This window comes from Colias philodice, chromosome 30 (genome assembly GCF_061535455.1).
Source record: "Colias philodice isolate Cphi_HAF_F1 chromosome 30, ilColPhil1 Martin Lab GWU primary, whole genome shotgun sequence".
In the NCBI taxonomy this organism is placed as follows: Eukaryota; Metazoa; Arthropoda; class Insecta; order Lepidoptera; family Pieridae; genus Colias; species Colias philodice.
In genome coordinates, this window is record NC_143115.1 from 5,557,772 (window position 1) to 5,577,386 (window position 19,615).

The 19,615-nt window shown below is 33.1% G+C and overlaps 1 protein-coding gene across 3 annotated transcripts in view; it reads left to right on the plus strand.

The window, feature by feature from the left end:
* Positions 1-4,310: 4,310 nt before the first annotated feature.
* Positions 4,311-19,615, plus strand: part of Asator (tau-tubulin kinase asator) — a 42,472-nt gene continuing 27,167 nt past the window's right edge. The window contains exons 1-8 of one of the 3 annotated variants that reach the window (XM_089713343.1): positions 4,311-4,479; positions 11,566-11,633; positions 14,700-14,785; positions 15,004-15,062; positions 16,332-16,467; positions 17,362-17,512; positions 18,045-18,186; positions 19,029-19,101. In XM_089713343.1, coding sequence (XP_089569469.1) covers positions 4,424-4,479; positions 11,566-11,633; positions 14,700-14,785; positions 15,004-15,062; positions 16,332-16,467; positions 17,362-17,512; positions 18,045-18,186; positions 19,029-19,101 — 771 coding nt within the window. In that variant the 5' untranslated portion in view covers positions 4,311-4,423. The remainder of the gene's footprint in view (positions 4,480-11,565; positions 11,634-14,699; positions 14,786-15,003; positions 15,063-16,331; positions 16,468-17,361; positions 17,513-18,044; positions 18,187-19,028; positions 19,102-19,615) is intronic. The other 2 variants (XM_089713344.1, XM_089713345.1) reach the window with 2 other exon arrangements.

Here is a 19,615-nt window from a genome sequence, read left to right on the forward strand (position 1 = left end):
TTTTATATATACAGTGGTGGTCATTTAATTAGAAACACGTAACACGATGAAGTAGTCATCAAATTCATTTAACATTTATGTATTAACGTATTAGAGATTAAGTATTATTTCATATGTAATAGAACACCCGTTTATCTAGTTTTATAAGAAATAGCTTAATTTTAATCATACGTTAGCTTAAATTATTAAAATTAAACAACTTTAAGTGAAGTCTGATTTCCGAGTATTTTCAGTCTGGACAACAAATTAGAAACAGCATGGTTCAAGTGTTCCAAAGTCAAAACCTGTTGAAATGCCACCAATATTTTTTTCTTCTACACATATTTGCACCGTTTTTTAAACATTCTATCTAAAAGTTTCTGAAAATTAATTTGCTTTGCAGTAAAAATGGGTAAAAGTAAGATTTGTGACCCATCAACAAGAAAAATGATTTTAAGCTTACATTTTGACAAAAACTAGAGTTACAGGAAAATTGAAAATCATTTAGAGTGTTCGATAAAAATATATTCAATGCTATAGTTTATTTAAAAGAGCATGGTACTTCCGATCAAGTGCCTAGAAAAGCTCGACCATGAAAAACCACTGCACGCGAGGATAGGCAAATGATTCTTTTGGCAAAGATGGATCCATTTAAAGGTTCAAATTCTATTATTAAATTAGGTTTTTTCCGAAGATGAACCTCGTCGAGGCAAAATTTTTTGGGAGAGACGCCAGAAAAGTACAGCTTCTTACTAGGCAGTACAGGGAACAACGATTTTCATTTACTAAGAAATATTACTAGTGGACAGTCCGCCAGTGAAAATGTTTTATTTTGGGATGAAACTAAAATTAATTTAATCAATTCTGATGGCAAAGGATACGCGCGTCGTTCAGTTAACCAGGCCTTAGATAATAAATAAACAGTTCAGCATGGCGGAGGAAACATTATAGTATGGGCATGTATGGGGTTGTTTTTAGACTGTTATAATCTTTATAGACAACAACGGCTTTACAACGTCGTGGCTTATATTGTATGAGATTTTAAGACGTTTGCAAAAACATATTTTCTAATAGAATTGGAACCATTAAATGGATCCATCTTTGCGAAAAGAATTATTTGCCTATGCTCGCGAGCAGTGGTTTTTCATGGTCGAGCTTTTTTAGGGACTTAATCAGAAGTACCATGCTCTTTTAAATAAACTATAGCATTGAATATATTTTTATCGAACACTCTAAATGATTTGCAATTTTCCTGTAACTCCAGTTTTTGTCAAAATGTAAACTTAAAATTATTTTTCTTGTTGATGGGTCACAAATCTTACTTTTACCCATTTGTACTGCAAAGCAAATTAATTTTCAGAAACTTTTAGATGGAATGTTTAAAAAACGGTGCAAATATTTGTAGAAGAAAAAAACATTGGCGGCATTTCAACAGGTTTTGACTTTGGAACACTCGAACCGTGCTGTTTCTAATTTGTTGTCCAGACTGAAAATACTCGGAAATCAGACTTCACTTAAAGTTGTTTAATTTTATTAATGTAAGCTAACTTTTGATTAAAATTAAGCAATGTCTTGTAAAACTAGATAAACGGGTGATCTATTACATATGAAATAATGCTTAATCTCTAAAACGTTAATACACAAAAGTAAATAAATTTGATCACTACTTCATCCTGTTACGTGTTTCTAATTAAACGTCCACCACTGTATATGTTATTGTTCCAGTTTTAAAAATAACACCGAAGTTGGTTCATTTGCAACCTTATAAAAGTCACTCCTAGGAGTGCGTTAGCTCATAGCTGTGTGGTTAGCTGCTTCTTCTTTTTCAACTCGAATCTCGATAATATTAGGTATAATGTTTAGCATGTATGTAGCTTATAAAACTTTTACACAAAAGTTTCAAATAATATTTTAACCGCGGCGTTTCTACCACAGACAAATATTATAATACCATAGATAATATAATTTACTAGTCTAATATTATATTATCTGTGTTAATAGACCGTAGGTAGAGTGCGTTTCACGAAAGAGTTCCCCTGCCGTTATGTTGGCATACCTGACTGTCAAAAACGAAAATATTTTTTTTTAATCAAAAATGACAGAGAAAATATTCTCCTTTCTTCCTAGCCTTATCCCGTATCTTACGGGGTCGGCTGCCTAGAAAGGAGAATATTTTCTCTGTCATTTTTGATTAAAAAAAATATTTTCGTTTTTGACAGTCAGGTAAGCCAACATAACGGCAGGGGAACTCTTTCGTGAAACGCACTCTACTATCTTCGTAAAAATATCCGTGGTAGATATTTTTCTAAATTTGGAACTAGATGACACTGCGTACGTATCAAACCAAAGTATCAAGAATTCATGGTACGGGAGCCAGGAACAGATTTTATGACCAAGTTCCTCTCAAGCCGTAATTAGTAAAATGCATCAAAGTATAGTATTATGAAGCCTCGTGAACGTCAGCTGGAGCTCGGTTGGGGGGAAGAGCGGTTGTAGCCTCCCGTATCAGCTGACGGTTTTTTCACCAAGATACAGCCAGCTGACCTATATATTTATCCACAGTTACATATAAGCTATCATCAGGTAAATTTTTGTTTGAGAGGAAATCACGGGAAATAAATTTTTTTTTAAATTTAACTTTCATGTTCGAGACACCAGCTGACGTATAATACACCATGTTGTAACCAGCTGATTATTTTTTTTTGTTGAGATATTGGGTTAGCTACAATTTGACAAATTTTTAGCTGAGAGGAAATTAATGAATGAATGTATTTTTTTTCCTACGTGCGTGGGAGGCTACAACTGCTCACCCCCCCCGACCGAGCGCCAGCTGACGTTCACGAGGCTTTATAATACTATACTCTGAGGCGTCTGACGAATTATCTCTTGAGAGGAAATAATTAACTAAATTTGCACCTGGCTCCCGTACCATCATGGAATTTTAAATATAAAAAAATACAAAGCATACTAAATTAAAAGCTTCTAAGCATCTAACATACGTCTTATCGTCTATGATAAATTTTTGTACTGAAATTTTTTTATTTTCATCGCTTAATCCGAAACTATAGATGGCGTTACGTGAAGGCATATTAAGTATTTGAAATTGAAATTAAAACAGTTCGTTAAAAAATTATAAATAGACTGTGAATTGTGATTTAAACCTAGTCTTTGATAATTTACATAATCAATATCTATAAACATTCATAGATAACAAAATTGTACAATTCGTATGCTAAGAATCGATAACCGCGGTTATTCTAAGATATTTTAAACCCGGGTTAAAATCAACGCGGGCTTAAAATTACCTTAGACCTGTAAAGGATCAAAAGTTAATATCAGCTATTAACTGACAGACAGGCAATAAATAACATTTATTTAGTAACTGAGCTATAAGCGTTGTTGTAAACAAAACACGCAGAGCATTCTTTAACAGCTATTTTTAGAAACTACGGATTAAAAGAAAATCAGTGAATTTTGCACGCCTCTCGTTTGTATATTCAATCATACATATTTATAAATAAAATGATTTCCGATTTATACGTGATATAATGAAAACCACTATAATACTATAAGCAAAATCGCGATTAAAGCCGCGGGTAAAAGTTGCTTAAAACTATTTTGAAAAAAGAAAACTACCTATTTAATTTAAACCAAATCGGTCTAGACCATTGAGTTACTATGTACTACGTACTAGAGAGGACATCGCTACTACCCTATTTGTAACACGAGTTATAAATATTTTTTAATAAGATAAACAATATTTATTTGTTACATTGATTGGTTTTAATTTATTAAGTAATAAGAGGCAAAATATCTACAAAGTGTATGACTCACTAGCCGGCCCGCGCCGCCGCGCTTGTTGCACAGATTTTGTTCGTGGTGTCCTCTCCATAATAATACCTCAATGGTCTAGAGTCTAGACTAAGGTCTAGACTATGTGATAATTTAAACCGTGAAAGCGTTACTTACATAGGCTTTTGTTTTTAAGATAAATTAGTACCTATTTTATAAGTTTGAATTTCCAATCTGTGTATATTATTGCAATGTTCATTACACTACACATAATTATTAACTAACAATTATTAAGTGAGTACTTACCTATTTTTATTTTGTTTCAGGTGGAAATCAACAACCAATATCTTCTAAAGTAGAGAACAACAAAAAGTCCCTTATATTTATTTCACTTACGAAATAAATAAATTATTAAATGAAGTTTTTTCTAATATCGAAAATTTCTACTTGCTCAAAAATACTCTAGAAATAAAATCAAATACAACTCAAAATTTATTATGTCCTTTTTCATAAGCTATACATCGTTTTTGTATATAAATAAACAAATGTATAAAACTGCCAATACAATTTATTATTAGTAAATCGAATTGTTCAGTTATTGAAAAGAGATAGCTATACATATATACCTATAGTGGCTGAGGGAAAGAAAGAGATGTCGCTAGTGGCACCGCGAAGGGTCCAGCTAGACTGGGCCCACTCTATACCATGGTAAGTAATTTGTTTAGAACTTTAGATTATTTAATACATTAATTTGTGCTTTTCCACCATTAGGTAACGTGCGAGTATGTGTAGCTAGGAATGTGTAAAAATTCACTCATAATAAAATATAATATTATTATCTGTGGACTATTTTTTTTACTAGCTCCGTGGTCTTTTAGAAATTCCACGGGAAGATCATTAATTATTGAATTGTGATTTGAATCAGTCCAAAATTTACAAATTCCGATAGATGGCGTTATATAATGTGATTAACAAGACAAATTAATTTTTATTACACGCATTTTATATTAGTAAGTAGGTACCTACTTCCATATTCTTATCAACCAAAATATTTTTTATTAATTATTATAGTTCATAAGCATAAAAATAGCCTCTATTTCATAAATGAAAATTGCTAATATAAGTACCTATTAAAATTTTAATTTTTTCATTAATTTATGATTAAATAAGTATACAATCAAAATATTCAATGCTAATGCACAAAAATGCACAACTACATTAGGTACAATGGGTGTTATTCACCCTCCATCAAACTCGGCTACGTTATAAGGGGTAGAAACTATTATCATGGCAAAAGCGTATCGTAGCCTCGTAGGGGCAAAGGTTTATTAATTTTCAATACAGTAATCGATGCAGAACATGGAAATACCATTTTCTAGACTTTTAGTGTTATATATTTTCTACTTTTTATTTCATAATCGATCATCAAATAGGTACCACAATTTAAAAATACGCCTGAGAAATAGTTAAAGGCAAATACCTAAGTCTATTCTACATGAAAGAAAATATTATTTAGTATAAAAACATTTTACTTTACGGCATAAAATGCTATCAATTCTGTGAAAAAGAAAGTAACGTTACTTACCTAATCTTTTATCAACAAAAAAAAGTATCAAGAAAAAGTGATCCGCTAAGGTCGTTACCCTTTATCATACAAACTTCACTTGACATAACGAAAAATCAGGTTCCGTCAGCTGAGCGAACGCAGCCAACTTCACAATAGTGAAAATATCTGTCATGGTTTCCCGATCGATGTGTCTCCCGTGTAAAAATCGCGAAAAATGCGAATAATATGTCGCATTCAGAGGTAAAACACGCCATTAACACAGTGCGAGTGCTCTCAAGCGTAAGACAATAAAAATTAGCGGAGTGGATTTCTAGTGCAGTGTATTTTGAGTGAGATTTCAACGTATCTAAATTTATTCACGGAGCGACCGACTAACTCAATTTTCTCGGTGAGTTTTGTATTTTCTTTTCGCTCGCTGTCCATTAGCGTGTTCATAAATCACGCTTTTTAATTAACTGCGTAATTTTATATTGTTTTATCGAGAATTTTCACTGTGAATTACTAAAAATCGATTGGATGTGGGTGGGATAGGACGGGCTATGGCCATCTCGCTCGCGTATAACCCGGTCATGTTAGAAAGTGACGTAATACAAGCGCAGTGCATAATGTCATAGTGTTGAAAATTCGGTCGGTTTTTATGTTTTTTCTCTTTCTAACGTGGCCCACAATTTTCCTATTTAGTATTGAAGATATTTTTTTTTTCCGACGATTGCAGAAAAATCAATTGGGAAATAATATTATGGTCGATAAATTTGGTTACAGTATGCACCAAACTCTATATTACCAATAATTCGCGATATAGAGTTTTATTTTTTTATATTATTAATTTAAAAACATAGCAATATACTTACAAATAGTTATATTCAATAATTTTATTGATCTACACACAGTCACACGTAATAATTGGAACATTATTTCAATTTGTGGTACAAATCACGTAGTGCGAAATAATCACGAATTACGATTCAACAAATTAATAACACCAAAAGAAATATAAATTCACACCATTGCATTATAGAAAAATTTTATTGGTCTGAGCTTAGAGGGTCTGTGGTAGGTAATCTTAAAATTACTTATAATTTATTTGATTATATTTGTTCAGTTAAAATATGCAAAAAAATTAATAAATAATTATGAAATATTATCTTCTTATATATAAAAATGAATCGCAAAATGTGTTGGTAAGCGCATAACTCGAGAACGGCTGAACCGATTTCGATAATTCTTTTTTTATTATATTCCTTGAAGTACGAGGATGGTTCTTATGTACAGAAAACGTAAATATGTACCACGGGTAAAGCCGGGGTGGACCGCTAGTTTATTATAAAGAAATAAGCATACAAGGGGTCAGAGAAAACGACTGCACAATAGTGTGTAGTGATTCGATAAGCAACATACTTTCCAATTAAAAAAGCTTCCCCCTTTACTGTTTTTTTTTCTCTGCAACCTTACTTTTGCTTTAAAAAGAATATTAAAAACTTGAATTGATTGAGTGGTTCTCGAGTTTTACGCTTTGCAACACATTTAGTATTTACAGTTAGAAGAAAAGAATATTCTTTTCTATCAATGGTTATATAAATTTATAATTTAAACACTTTTTTATTGAGATTAGATGCCAAGCCACACTCGCTATTGTATAAGAATTTATAAGATAACTAGCGACCCGCCCCGGCTTCGCACGGGTGCAATGCTGATACTAAATAGTAAATACACTACAGAAAAACTGTGAACGTTGTATATGTATAAAAACATAGCGGCCCGCTCCGGCTTCACACGGGGATAAAAATTAAAATATATAGCCGGGCGGCCGGTCCGGCCGGTACCGCCGCAAACGCTACGTCCCGCAATTTTTAAATCTGTAATATCTTCGAAAATATTCACTTAAATCATACGGTGTAAAGGGCCATATAGATCTATATTAAATGAACAATGTATTCAAGGTATTTAATTGGTTAAGGATTAATGCTGTATTGGTTAAAATCGCTTCGAAAATTAGCCATTATTTGTCGTAAAAAGTAATTGCCAAAAAAAAGTTATTGTGGGTTATCCATAAGAGATAGACATATACCATCGCGGACTTTTTTGTAGACCTTTTCAATGTGTATAATACTTAGTACATTATTTTGATAAAACTCGTAGGGTTCAGCCTGCGTTTGCAATGTAAGCGGAAAAAATGTAATTTTTTACGACATCACATTAGAAACCTCAAAAATAACAGTACTTCTCCACTATTTAATGGATATACATATAAACCTTCCTCTTGAATCACTCTATCTATTAAAAAAAACCGCATCAAAATCCGTTGCGTAGTTTCAAAGATTTAAGCGTACAAAGGGACATAGGGACAGAGAAAGCGACTTTGTTTTATACTATGTAGTGATATGATACCTGATGCATTAAGGCTTAAGCTATAATATTACTTAATATATTATATTACTATTGTTTTAAGTATTATTAGCGGACCTACAAAATCTTTGGTCTGCCAGAACACCCTACAAAGTTTACGACTTATTATCAAATGTATGGAATATACACAATAATAACAGAACCTGGTTAATCTTTTCTGGAGATGTATATAACAGTAACTGTAACATAAGAGACTAACTAACTAACCCAAATATTTATTTATTCAACTACACTTGCTTAGGAAGCACTTTGAATCGTCAAAATTCAAAATTCAAAATTATTTACTACTGGTGCGGAAAACAGTTTTTACAAATCATTGTATCAACTAGTGATCAACTCACTTGTTAATGATTCTACATACTAGCTGTTCGCCCTGTCTCCGCCTGAGTATCTGTTTCTATCTATAGTTTTTCCAATTTTAGTATCCAATTAGAGAAACCAAACATCATTAACAATTACACTTAAACTACTATGGGCCGAGCAATGTGGGTAAAACTGCAGGACACATCTAGTTCATATACAGAATAAGACTTTTACAATATAACTATGAATACAAATGTGTATACTGTATAGTCTCTCATATCAATTGGTTTGATTGGACGTTTATTGACCAGAGAATTCTTGGAACTGTCAATTTATTATCTTCTAGCAATTTATTATTTGCAATAATTGTTGTATGTTTGTGTAAGTTAATATTCTTTAAACTGTTGTCAGATTAGTATAATATACCTCAAGTGTTGAGTTTCCAATGCCTATTTTAAATTACTATAAATCCACTAAAAATGTATAAATGTTGAGTTTTCTAATAAAGACTTTCCACAATTACTGGATTATTTATAAAAAAAAAAATCTTTATAATATTAGTAAGGATATAGTGAATTTGCAAGGTCAGTAATGGCAATACCGTCACGTCATGGAGGCGACGAGGTTGGTATCAAAGAAGTTTCACTTCTGACACCTGTGCTCCGCACACACGCTCTTTTTTTGCGACACTAGTGCGATCAAATGTTCGCTGCAGTAAGTAGCATGTCACAAGCCAACAAAGTTGATTCGAATTATCGAATATCGATAGAACATAAACATTGACTAAGATGCTATCGCTCCCCCCGCGTACCGTCAGCACGATAGATAAGAATGATTGTTTATTTATACACGATTATTGCTTGTTTACAGTTGTTTTGTCAATATCACGATGTGTTTACGACGTTGGGAAGATTTTAAAATTACATAGTCTCAACATTATTTGGCCGTGCTGAAGTAAGGCGCAAGTCAATGCGTAAAACGTAAAATAGCGACTGGACAAGACATATAAAAATACCTACGAAAAAATTAAGTGATAAAATTTTTTGCGAGCATATACGTACTGTATAAAATTTATGTTGCAGTCATCTGGTTGAATCTTCTACTTTTTTGAATGACTAGCGCGTTCATTGAATGACGACATTTAATTGAAAGTCATAGAAAAACCCGCATAGTTCTTATATAATAAAACCCAAAAACCTAATCTATGTCCTTTTTCAAGTGTCATTCTATCTGTGAACCACATTTCATCCGAATCAGATAGCTTAGGCGTGTAAAAGAAACAAATAGATGGACAGATTATTAGGGATTAATTTCTGTAAAAAACAGATACGTACATAATCCAGTGGTGGGCTCTTGCACTATTTCGGTATAAGGGGGCTTTTTCACCAATAAAGGATGTGTAGAGAGGAATGTGTTTGAAATAACCAATCATATCGCTTGTTTGAAGTTTGAAGTTAGAAGTTTGAATCGATACTAGTGGTTATTTACAAACACATGGCTTGCTACACATCCTCGCACATTATTATCGGTGGAAAAGCACCCTAACGCGGTAACCGTTTATTGAATTTGTCATGTTCCCGAGCTCTGACATTTTATAATTGTATTACGTTGATTAAAATGTTACGAGCGTAATATTATGAGTAATATAAACTGCGACGTTACGGCTCAGCCGGGTTTTTAAGGTTAATCTATGTTGATATTATGGAAGAGTTCGTTTGTTTGATCGAGATAATTTTGGTAACGGCTAAATGTTGAAAAAGGGAGATCGATAACTTTATTGTCTCATTTAGAAGTTAATATACTTAAGCCTTTTAAATTATAATACATAACTAAATATTTGAAAGAAAGCAAGAAAAAACATTTATTTCAAAGACATTTAATATAATTTGCAGGACATATTTTTTAGTTTTTTTTTTTACAATTACAGCAATCTCTATTCCTTTCCAGTTTCCACAGAAAGATTTAAACTACAGGAGATAATTAATTAAGCATTAGATAAGGATCTCAATAAAACGTCTAATAAAATGTGTAATAAAGAAAGCTAGAGCTTTTATAGTTTAAGAGTCAGTGTACAATATTATAGAATGTAATAGACCGGGAGATACTGACACAAAATTTCGAGTCATTTGTAACAGGATGGCGGTTCTACAGGGGTCTTAGTATGCAATGATAAAAAGAAAAATGATGGTGTGATCGCTGGTATCGGTGGCTTAGTCGCGTGGGCGTTAGCCGAACTCGTCGGAAAAATAGCGAAAGTCAAACGATTTGTAACACAAAAATTTTAGTATTTACCGATAGCCCATAAAAAGAAGTAGGCGGTAGTGTCATGCCATACTTTTCCGGTGTGACTTAAAGCCTGCCATACCGACGCGAATATGTTGATTTAAATAAAACTATTATTCAACCATTTGTACCAGGCTAACTTTTGCACAGGTAACCATCGTCGTGCAGCCATTTACGAAAATCGCCATGCCATACTTTTCGGACGATTCCAAATGGTCGCCATACCGCCAAAAATCTGCAAAAAAAATTATTTCGCCAAACTTTTTGTACCAGTATTGCATTTGGATTTTTGGAGAGTATTTGATAAAATGTGACCATTATTATATATGCCATACTTCTAGTAGGGGGAAAAAGTGCTGTCATACTTGAAAAATTAATTTAGTATTAATTTATATAAGTGAAGATTTCCAACACCTAGATCTTTGAAATTTTGTATTTATATTCTTTGATCCTCAAACTTCCAGGAAAAATAAGTGCCATACTGTTACAAATCGTTTGACTTTCGCTATTTTCCGACGAGTTCGACTAACGCCCACGCGACTAAGCCGCCGGTACCAGCGTTCACACCATCATTTTTCTTTTTGTCATTGCGTACTAAGAACCCTGTAGAACCGCCATCCTGTTACAAATGACTCGAAATTTTGTGTCAGTATCTCCCGGTCTATAATGATTTTACAAAACAACTATTGCACGCCTCATAAGCGAAGCGTTGAGGTGGGTACTACTGTCACTTCGCGCAAAACATCTGATTTTTCAAACTTAAAATGTCTTTATGTATCATACATTGCACTTGTAAGATAATATATACACACACATATTAAGAAAAAACACTATTTTTAACGTTCATGATATTTTTGATGTCATTTTTGTTATTTAAACTAGTAAAAAAACAGTTTAAAAAAGTTCTGTCTTGGACGTCCGTGTGTCTGTAATCTGTATGTGCGGATCCTTTTTCTTGTTAACACGATAGCGACCGAAATACTTTACTAATCGAGTCTTTTTTTTCTCTTACGCTTGAGTATGCTCAGGAATAGAACCCTTTCATTTTTCAGGGTCTGATTCGATGTGGTTTAATTGTTATTAAATAAACAAAAATAATAATTAATAAATAATTATTAAAAAAAAATTATGAGGCGTGCACTTTTGGATTTTCCAAATTATTTTTTTTATTATTATTATCATTTACCTAGATCTATTTAAAAGGGTATAAAAGTAATAAATTGTAATGTTTACAGGGAGCAGGCGGGGTGCGAACCGTCGTACGGCGATATAGCGCCGCGCCCTACGCATCGATCTAGTAAGGGTTTGTTTTATTATATTTAGATATAGAAATGTATGAAATTGTTGGTTAAATTATTAAAAAGACACTGTTACAGGTAAATTAGCTTGGAGAAATTTTTGCGTTTGTAGTAGTGTATGGTCAGCAAATAAAATAAAACAACATTTTATTTTTAGTTTTTATTTTATACAGGGTTACTTGTAAAACACCAGCAACCTCGCAGGACAAGAAAGCTAACATCATAAGTAACAACATTTGTTCTACGACTTTTGGCATAACGCAATAAATTATTTTTAAATGATTTTTTAAACTTTTATTGTACTCTCCTTACATTATTTTGTAAGTCTATGTTCTATTAATTATCGGATGGACGACGCGACGCCCCCTTCCCCCTCTCGTTCGCTTTTTGTTTACGTAATTTTTGGGAGGCGTAGAGTTTATAATATTCAGACGGAAAATTAAATGAATATTTATTTTTGTATGAAAATAAAATCTAACAAATTATCAAAAGTCGAAATGTTGTTACTTATGATGTTAGCTATCTTGTCCTGCGAGGTTGCCGGTGTTTTACAAGTAACCCTGTATATATAAGGGATTTTAAATTAAACTATATGTGTTTCTCCTCTGAAAAAGATGAGACTTTATTTTAATATTTGCACATTTAACATACATATAACTTTTACATTAACAATGTTACTAAAATGAAAAATTTACTAACCTGAAAAAGAAACGACATTTAAAGTTTAATTCTTTAGTTTGAGAAGTCAAAGGCTTGCCTCGACCATGTTTTAACACTGGAGCCATATTGAATTAACAATATAAAGTTACAACACTTACACACAAATTAAACACTAGTTATGGCCCTGCCTTCATACAAAACTGCTGAATACGCCGTTCGCACGGGAATAGAATGTGGATGCGATTTCCCTTAGTTAGCATCCAAGCTTACGTCTTTATAATTATTAAACTGTATAAATTCATTCTTTAACTCCGGTCTGCATCGTGCAGACATGGGTGTAAAAGTCTCATTTTAGCTATTAAATGTAGTTTTTAAGTACATCTGAGTTTTCATTTGGGGCCTCCGGCTGCGGGACATGTAATTCACTTCAACAAATATTATAACAATAATAACAAATAATAACAACAATCAACAAATACAAAATTTATCAATTAAACTACGTACATAATAATTATAATTTTTGAATGAAATGTGCTTTATGTTCTAACGCTACCAAACGACTGCACGTGGCACCTGCGGACAGCGTAAACTGGTTTATTCTGGTTTTGTGCGTGTTTCCACTTTCCACTATCAAGTGACGATTTATTTATTTGTTTTGTTTCGTAATTATTATGGTCAAATATTAATTATGAAACAAATTATTATGGACACGATATTTTATTGTTTCACGGTAGTCGCCTTGTCGTTTGCTCAAGAACGTAAATATGGAATGATATATTTTTTTTTATAAAGTCAAAACCATTTTCTTTCAAATAAAAACTTGTTTTTATTGTAAACAAAAGTGTTGCTAGGAATAAGTATAAAATTAAATAGTAATGTTAGGATATCGAAACATTTTTGTATAGGCCAGAACGATATAGTGGAAACGCGCTCTAAGATCTGAGTAATATACACACCACTACATATGCAAAAATTTCTCCAAGCTAATTTACCTGTAACGAAATACGTCTTACGGTGCATATCAAACTAACATAGAGCTAGAGCGAGAGCATTCTTTCGTGATCTTTTAGTGTAAACGAAAGCTCGTATTCAGAGTTGTTCAGTATTATAACATTGCATACAAATTTTCGAACGCACTAAGAACAACGAAAGAATGCTCCACGCCTGTTTACACTAAAAGAATTTGACATATATAGTGGGGTTAGAATGTGCAATCGCTCGTTTGATGTAAATGCACCGTTAAAACATGATGAGTATGGTATATGATAAACTAGTGGTCCGCCCCGGCTTCGCCCGTGGTACATATTTCGCAATAAAAGGTAGCCTATGTCCTTTCTCGGGTATCAAAATATCTCCATACCAAATTTCATGCAAATTGGTTCAGTAGTTTAGGCGTGATTGAGTAACAGACAGACAGACAGAGTTACTTTCGCATTTATAATATTAGTATGGATTTTTCATAATAATATGTAACCTTTTAACGTATTTGTATGATGAGTACTTATTTAATAAAAATTGATAATTTTGACTACCAAAAAAATAATAAAAAAACAGCTACATAATCTTACTACAATATAAAAGTGATTACAAATTAATACTACGATACTTTTCTAGTTATATTCGGCCTGTTTTCCTTGCTCTATAATATCCTAATTTTTCGGTTGATTTCATTTTATACCTGCGGTCTCCAATACACTACCCTTTCAGAGACCCTCAGTCAAAGCATATCTATAAATATAAAATAACATTATAATAAATTATGCTTCAATAATTTTACTTTTATTGAGAGACACATATCTTTAATGTAAATCACGTTATGATCATAATAATATGTCTCTATTTATAATTTTCTACCATTTAAGGCAATATCCTTATTCAATATCTATACTAATATTATAAAGCTGAAGAGTTTGTTTGTTTGCTTGTTTGTTTGTTTGAACGCGCTAATCTCGGGAACTACTGGTCCATTTTTGAAAAATTCTTTCGGTGTTAGATAGCCCATTTATCGAGGAAGGTTATAGGCTATATATCATCACGCTACGCCCAACAGGAGTGGATCCACGGGGGTGAAACCGCGCGGAGCAGCTAGTAATAAATAAGAGTTCTATCTGTCTGTTACGATTTTACAACACCAATTTGCTTTACATTACATTTTCATTACATTTTCATACAAATAGATCATAGTTTTTTGAAACATCATATAAAGTAGATAAGTAAATAAAAAATACAAAAAATACGCTAATACATCCATCGAATATAGACCCATTCAAGTAATAGATCATAATTTACTTGCTATACAAAAAAATTGCGCCCTAGAGATCAGGGTAAAGAATTGTCCATTCTTTTCACAGGTTGTACTTTGCTCTATCTTCCTAAAGCTTATTACTAATGCTCTTGTCATCTCGTTCCAGAATCTTCATCGTCGTCAGCGGACACAGCATCCCAGGGCTCAGAGTCTGCGGAGCAAGCGCCGAAACAGAAGAAAAATGAACAGCAGGTAATTATTATTCGATTATTGTTGTGTCAGTTAAAAAAAAAATAAAAAAGGCTTCTTAATGTTTAAATTATTGATTAATAATTTTTCTTTCTTATATGAAATTTGAATAAAATTGAAATTTCAAAGGTCTCATTCAATTGAAAAAATATCTATATAAATCACTTTTATTTATATATTTATTATACTTAATATTTAATATTATTTATGTAATTTTACAGAGAGAGGTGCGTCGGCCGCAGCCGGCAGCGCCCCGCGTTCAGACCAACCCATTGTTGAGGTGAGATGCCATTTTAATCTGATTCATTCTGATTCATTCATCTACCAGACAAATAAATTAGTGAAACTTAAAAATAAATATTCTTAGGTTGGTAACTGGTAACTGGTTCTGTAAAACGATAAACATGTAAATTGTTTGTTTATATAATTGTAGACATAATAATATAATGAGTGTTTGTCATAACATGTAAATATTCTGATTAGAGAGCAAAATCTTTTTCCAGTACCTCAGATAGATTATATTCTCTCTGGGTTAACGATCAGAGACACTAACTATTGTATTAATGAATCTTTTTTATTATTTTAATTAATCCTAGAATAAACTTTGGAAAAAGAGGAAATCAAACATTTTGAATGAAATGGAAAAAATTGTAGTCTTGAAAAGTAGAAAGATACGTTAATAGATTATATTATTTACAATAAACCTATGATATAAAAAAATTTCAAGTCCATATTCCTTTTTACTATCTACAAAGATCTATCTGTCATTCTGTTTGTTTATAAACCATATTACGTTATTGTAATTAATTATAATCAAAGCTAACAGCGGTTTCTTAGCCTTGATGTAACTCAATACTTTACAGATTGATTTCATATATCTTGTTGTGGTTGAGTCGCTTGGTGTAAATTAAACCTTATTATATTACTATCTGTGCCGCGCGGTTTGTTTCTGTACTTCTACAAATCTCCTCTATATTTGACATTTGTATCTATTGGTACCTATGTTTCCATCAACAATTTTATCTCTGAATATGTATCTATACCTATATCTTCGATACGTTAGTTAATATGTAAATGTTTTCATCGACATCTTTGTTTCGATCGTGTTATTTATGTCAGAGCAAGCTAAGGGGCACGGTGGGCCTCCTGGTGTTAAGTGGTGGACAGTGGCGACTTTGCTTTGCCTGCCTTTTAAGTAAAGTTTATGAGTACAGATGGATGGATCGATGTTTGTTACTCTTTCACGCAAATGCTTCTGAACCGATTGCAATGAAATTTTATTCTGGGTCTTCTACCTATGTAGGTACCCGGAATAAGACATAGGCTATCCCGTTAATAGCACAGGAACGTTAACTATCTTCTTAATATATATAAATCTCGTGTCACAATGTTTGTCCTCAATGGACTCCTAAACCACTTAACCGATTATAATAAAATTCGCACACCATGTGCAGTTCGATCCAACTTGAGAGATAGGATAGTTTAAACATGTAGGTACCACGGGCGAAGCCGGGGCGGACCACTAGTAGATCTATAAGTTAACCTGCAGGTCCCGCACGCTCCCGAACTTCGGCAACCGCTCGAAGGAGGCGTCCCGCTGCGACACGTCGCGGCGCGCGCACCACATCACCATGGCGACGGAGGACCTGCTGCAGCCCGGACACGTGGTCAAGGAGCGGTGGAAGGTACGTGCAGATTGTAGGTGGACAGTATAATATAAATGTAAAGAGGGAAATTTATTTATTTTTATTTTAGGAGAATCTACACCTGTATTCTTAAAAATAGTCTCATGATACAATCACAATAAGCCATTTACAGATTGTCAAGGATAGAAAAACATTACGATTAGTATTTTTACGATTTTCTATGTAAAATATAACTGCATAGGATTTTTATAAATTCTTAGCCAGGCATCGAACTCAATTTGAAAAAAAGAACACTATTATTGCATCAGTAGAGATGTCGTCAATAAATACGATTATTTTATTATAGGTTAGATCAATTATTTCATTAATATAACTTAAAAACAATAGTGGCCCCAGTGCACTGCCTTGAGGTACTCCAAAATTGTTGATAATATAGTCAGACTGATGATGTGCTTGCCTTTTATGAAATCTGTTCGCTCTTATGATTGTAGCACATTGTTAAATGATTTGAATATGAAATCAATCCCAGTCTTTAATTTCATATTTTTCTGATTTATTCAATAGTGGTACACAGTCAAATGCTTTAGACTTGTATATGGGAGTAGGATTTGTTTTTCTGTAAAGCATATAGCTTTATTAATGATATAAAGTTTGTTAAAAATTAATTCAAGTGTAACTACACACATTTTCTAATACTTTTGCTAATATCGGTACAAATGTAATATCTAAAGATGCATTTCTTACCATTCATGTTGGTAAAAATCTGTGCTGTTAATTCTCGGTTCTGCACAAATCTTCTATATGACCAAATAATTAAATTTAAGTTTTATACATATAAATTTCCAACTTATGTATTCAACTTAAAGTTACATACATAAATTAAAGAAAATTACACGTTCGAATGCTTCAGAGGTAAGTTATTTCAACTTGCAGGTAATAAAGAAGATAGGCGGCGGTGGTTTCGGCGAGATATACGAAGGTCTCGACCTGGTGACGCAGGAACAGGTCGCGCTGAAGGTGGAATCTGCGCGGCAAGCGAAGCAGGTGCTGAAGATGGAAGTGGCCGTGCTGAAGAAGCTGCAGGGTGAGTTGGGGGTTGTAGTGGTTGGCAGTGTGGGGTGATATGGTGGTTAGTGAATGGAGATACAATTTTATGATTCAAGAGTTTATTACATTGTGGAATCTGAGACAATAAAGAATTAGTGTGGTGACGTCTTAAAAATTCGTGACAAATAAATGTAATTTGAATTTTATTTTGCATTGTTGAGGGTTTTGGACGTGCAAGATTTGATGTGGTTTTTTGATTTATTTAAAATTTTCCTAGTTTGTGATGCTTTGATTGGGGAAATTATGAAAATAAGTTCGACGACGTATGTCACTTTGTAAAAATGTGGAGTTGTGGTCTAAACTGTCGTTGGAGACCCTTTTAGCTGCTCTGGGAATAAAATTGGTTAATGATGATGAATGTTTTTTGGTAGATACGCGATTTTTGGTAGATTTGATTGTAGCATAATTACAACTGCATTTTTTACACGTTTCTTGCTGTTATCATTTCTTTCCCCCCTTCCATAATTGAAATTGTGGTTTTATTCATTAATTCCTTGGTCGGTGGTCAGGCAAGGAGCACGTGTGCCGGTTCATAGGGTGCGGTCGGAACGCGCGGTTCAACTACGTGGTGATGCAGCTGCAGGGCCGCAACCTCGCCGAGCTGCGGCGCGCGCAGCCGCGCGGCGCCTTCTCGCTCTCCACCACGCTGCGGTGAGACACACACACACACACGCAAATATAAATTCAAACTTACACACACATGTATGTACATACACACGCACGTACGCACACATTAACGCACGCGCATACACACATACACGCAATGACAGCTATGAGCTGTTAGCTCACTAGTATGCGTGAGACAATGTATATGTCTATTTCATAGATACACTAAATATACAAAAATACGTAGCACACACACGTCCAACACGCACACGCCGACCATGTGACGTCTTTAACAGATTGAAACAAATTCGCACACTTTAAACACGAAAAAGTCATCTGAAGATTATGATAGAAATATACTCACACTTGCACATAAAATGATAAAAATTAGGGATGTAACCATACCGATACCGATATATCGGCCGATATAATCGACAAGCCGATATATCGGTATCGCCGATTATAAAACAACCGATACCGATATCAAACAATTCAAAAAACCGCGCCCAATGAACGATGCGGGAGGCCGCCCGCGCGTGCGCACTTTGTTTTTTGAAAAAACTCTACCAATAGTAAACTTTTATTAGGAACTGATTGTATGTGTATAACTTAAAGTTTAACTGACTTTGCAAAATAATAATACTAAAATAAATGGTTTTCTTGTTTTTTGATTTTTCATTGTTATTTAAAAGAATACGATTTACAGTTGAGTCTCTGTTAAATGTTGGTAACTTTTATGCATAATTCACTATTTATTTTTCTACCAAGCCATCGATATCGGTATCGGTATCGCCGATATTTGATTACAAATATCGGTATCGGTATCGTATCGGCAAAATCATGTATCGTTACATCCCTAATAAATTTTTTTTTTCTTTTTGTTCCAGATTGGGTATTCAAATTTTAAAAGCAATAGATTCAATACATTCGGTGGGATTCCTGCACCGAGATATAAAACCTGTAAGTACAACGTCTAATTTAATAAAAAAATTATTCATGCGTGTTTAAGTAAAATCTTATTTACAAAACTAGAGCTATTGCGATATCGTTAGCATTCAAATAGAAAAGGAAATTAAAATTTCTATAAACGAAATTCGTTATTCAAAATACTTTTCGGGTTTCTGTATTATACGAAATTCTTTATTCGAAATTAGACATTTGAAATTCTATTTCAAAGTTTAACATTCGACATTCAAGATTCGAGTTTTGACATTGCAAATTCGAGATTTGAAATTCTACATTTATAGTTTGACATTGGAAATTCTTTAATCGAATTTTGACGTTAGAAATTCTTTATTCTAAATTTGGCATTTGAAATTCTGTTTTAGAAGTTCAAAATTGGATATTATTTATAAAATAATTGACGTACCAAATTTAATATTAGAAACTCTTGTGAATAAACGTCCGTTTGACATTCAAAATTCTTTATTATAAATGTTCTTATTCGAAGTTCGACAACCGTCATTCGCCATTA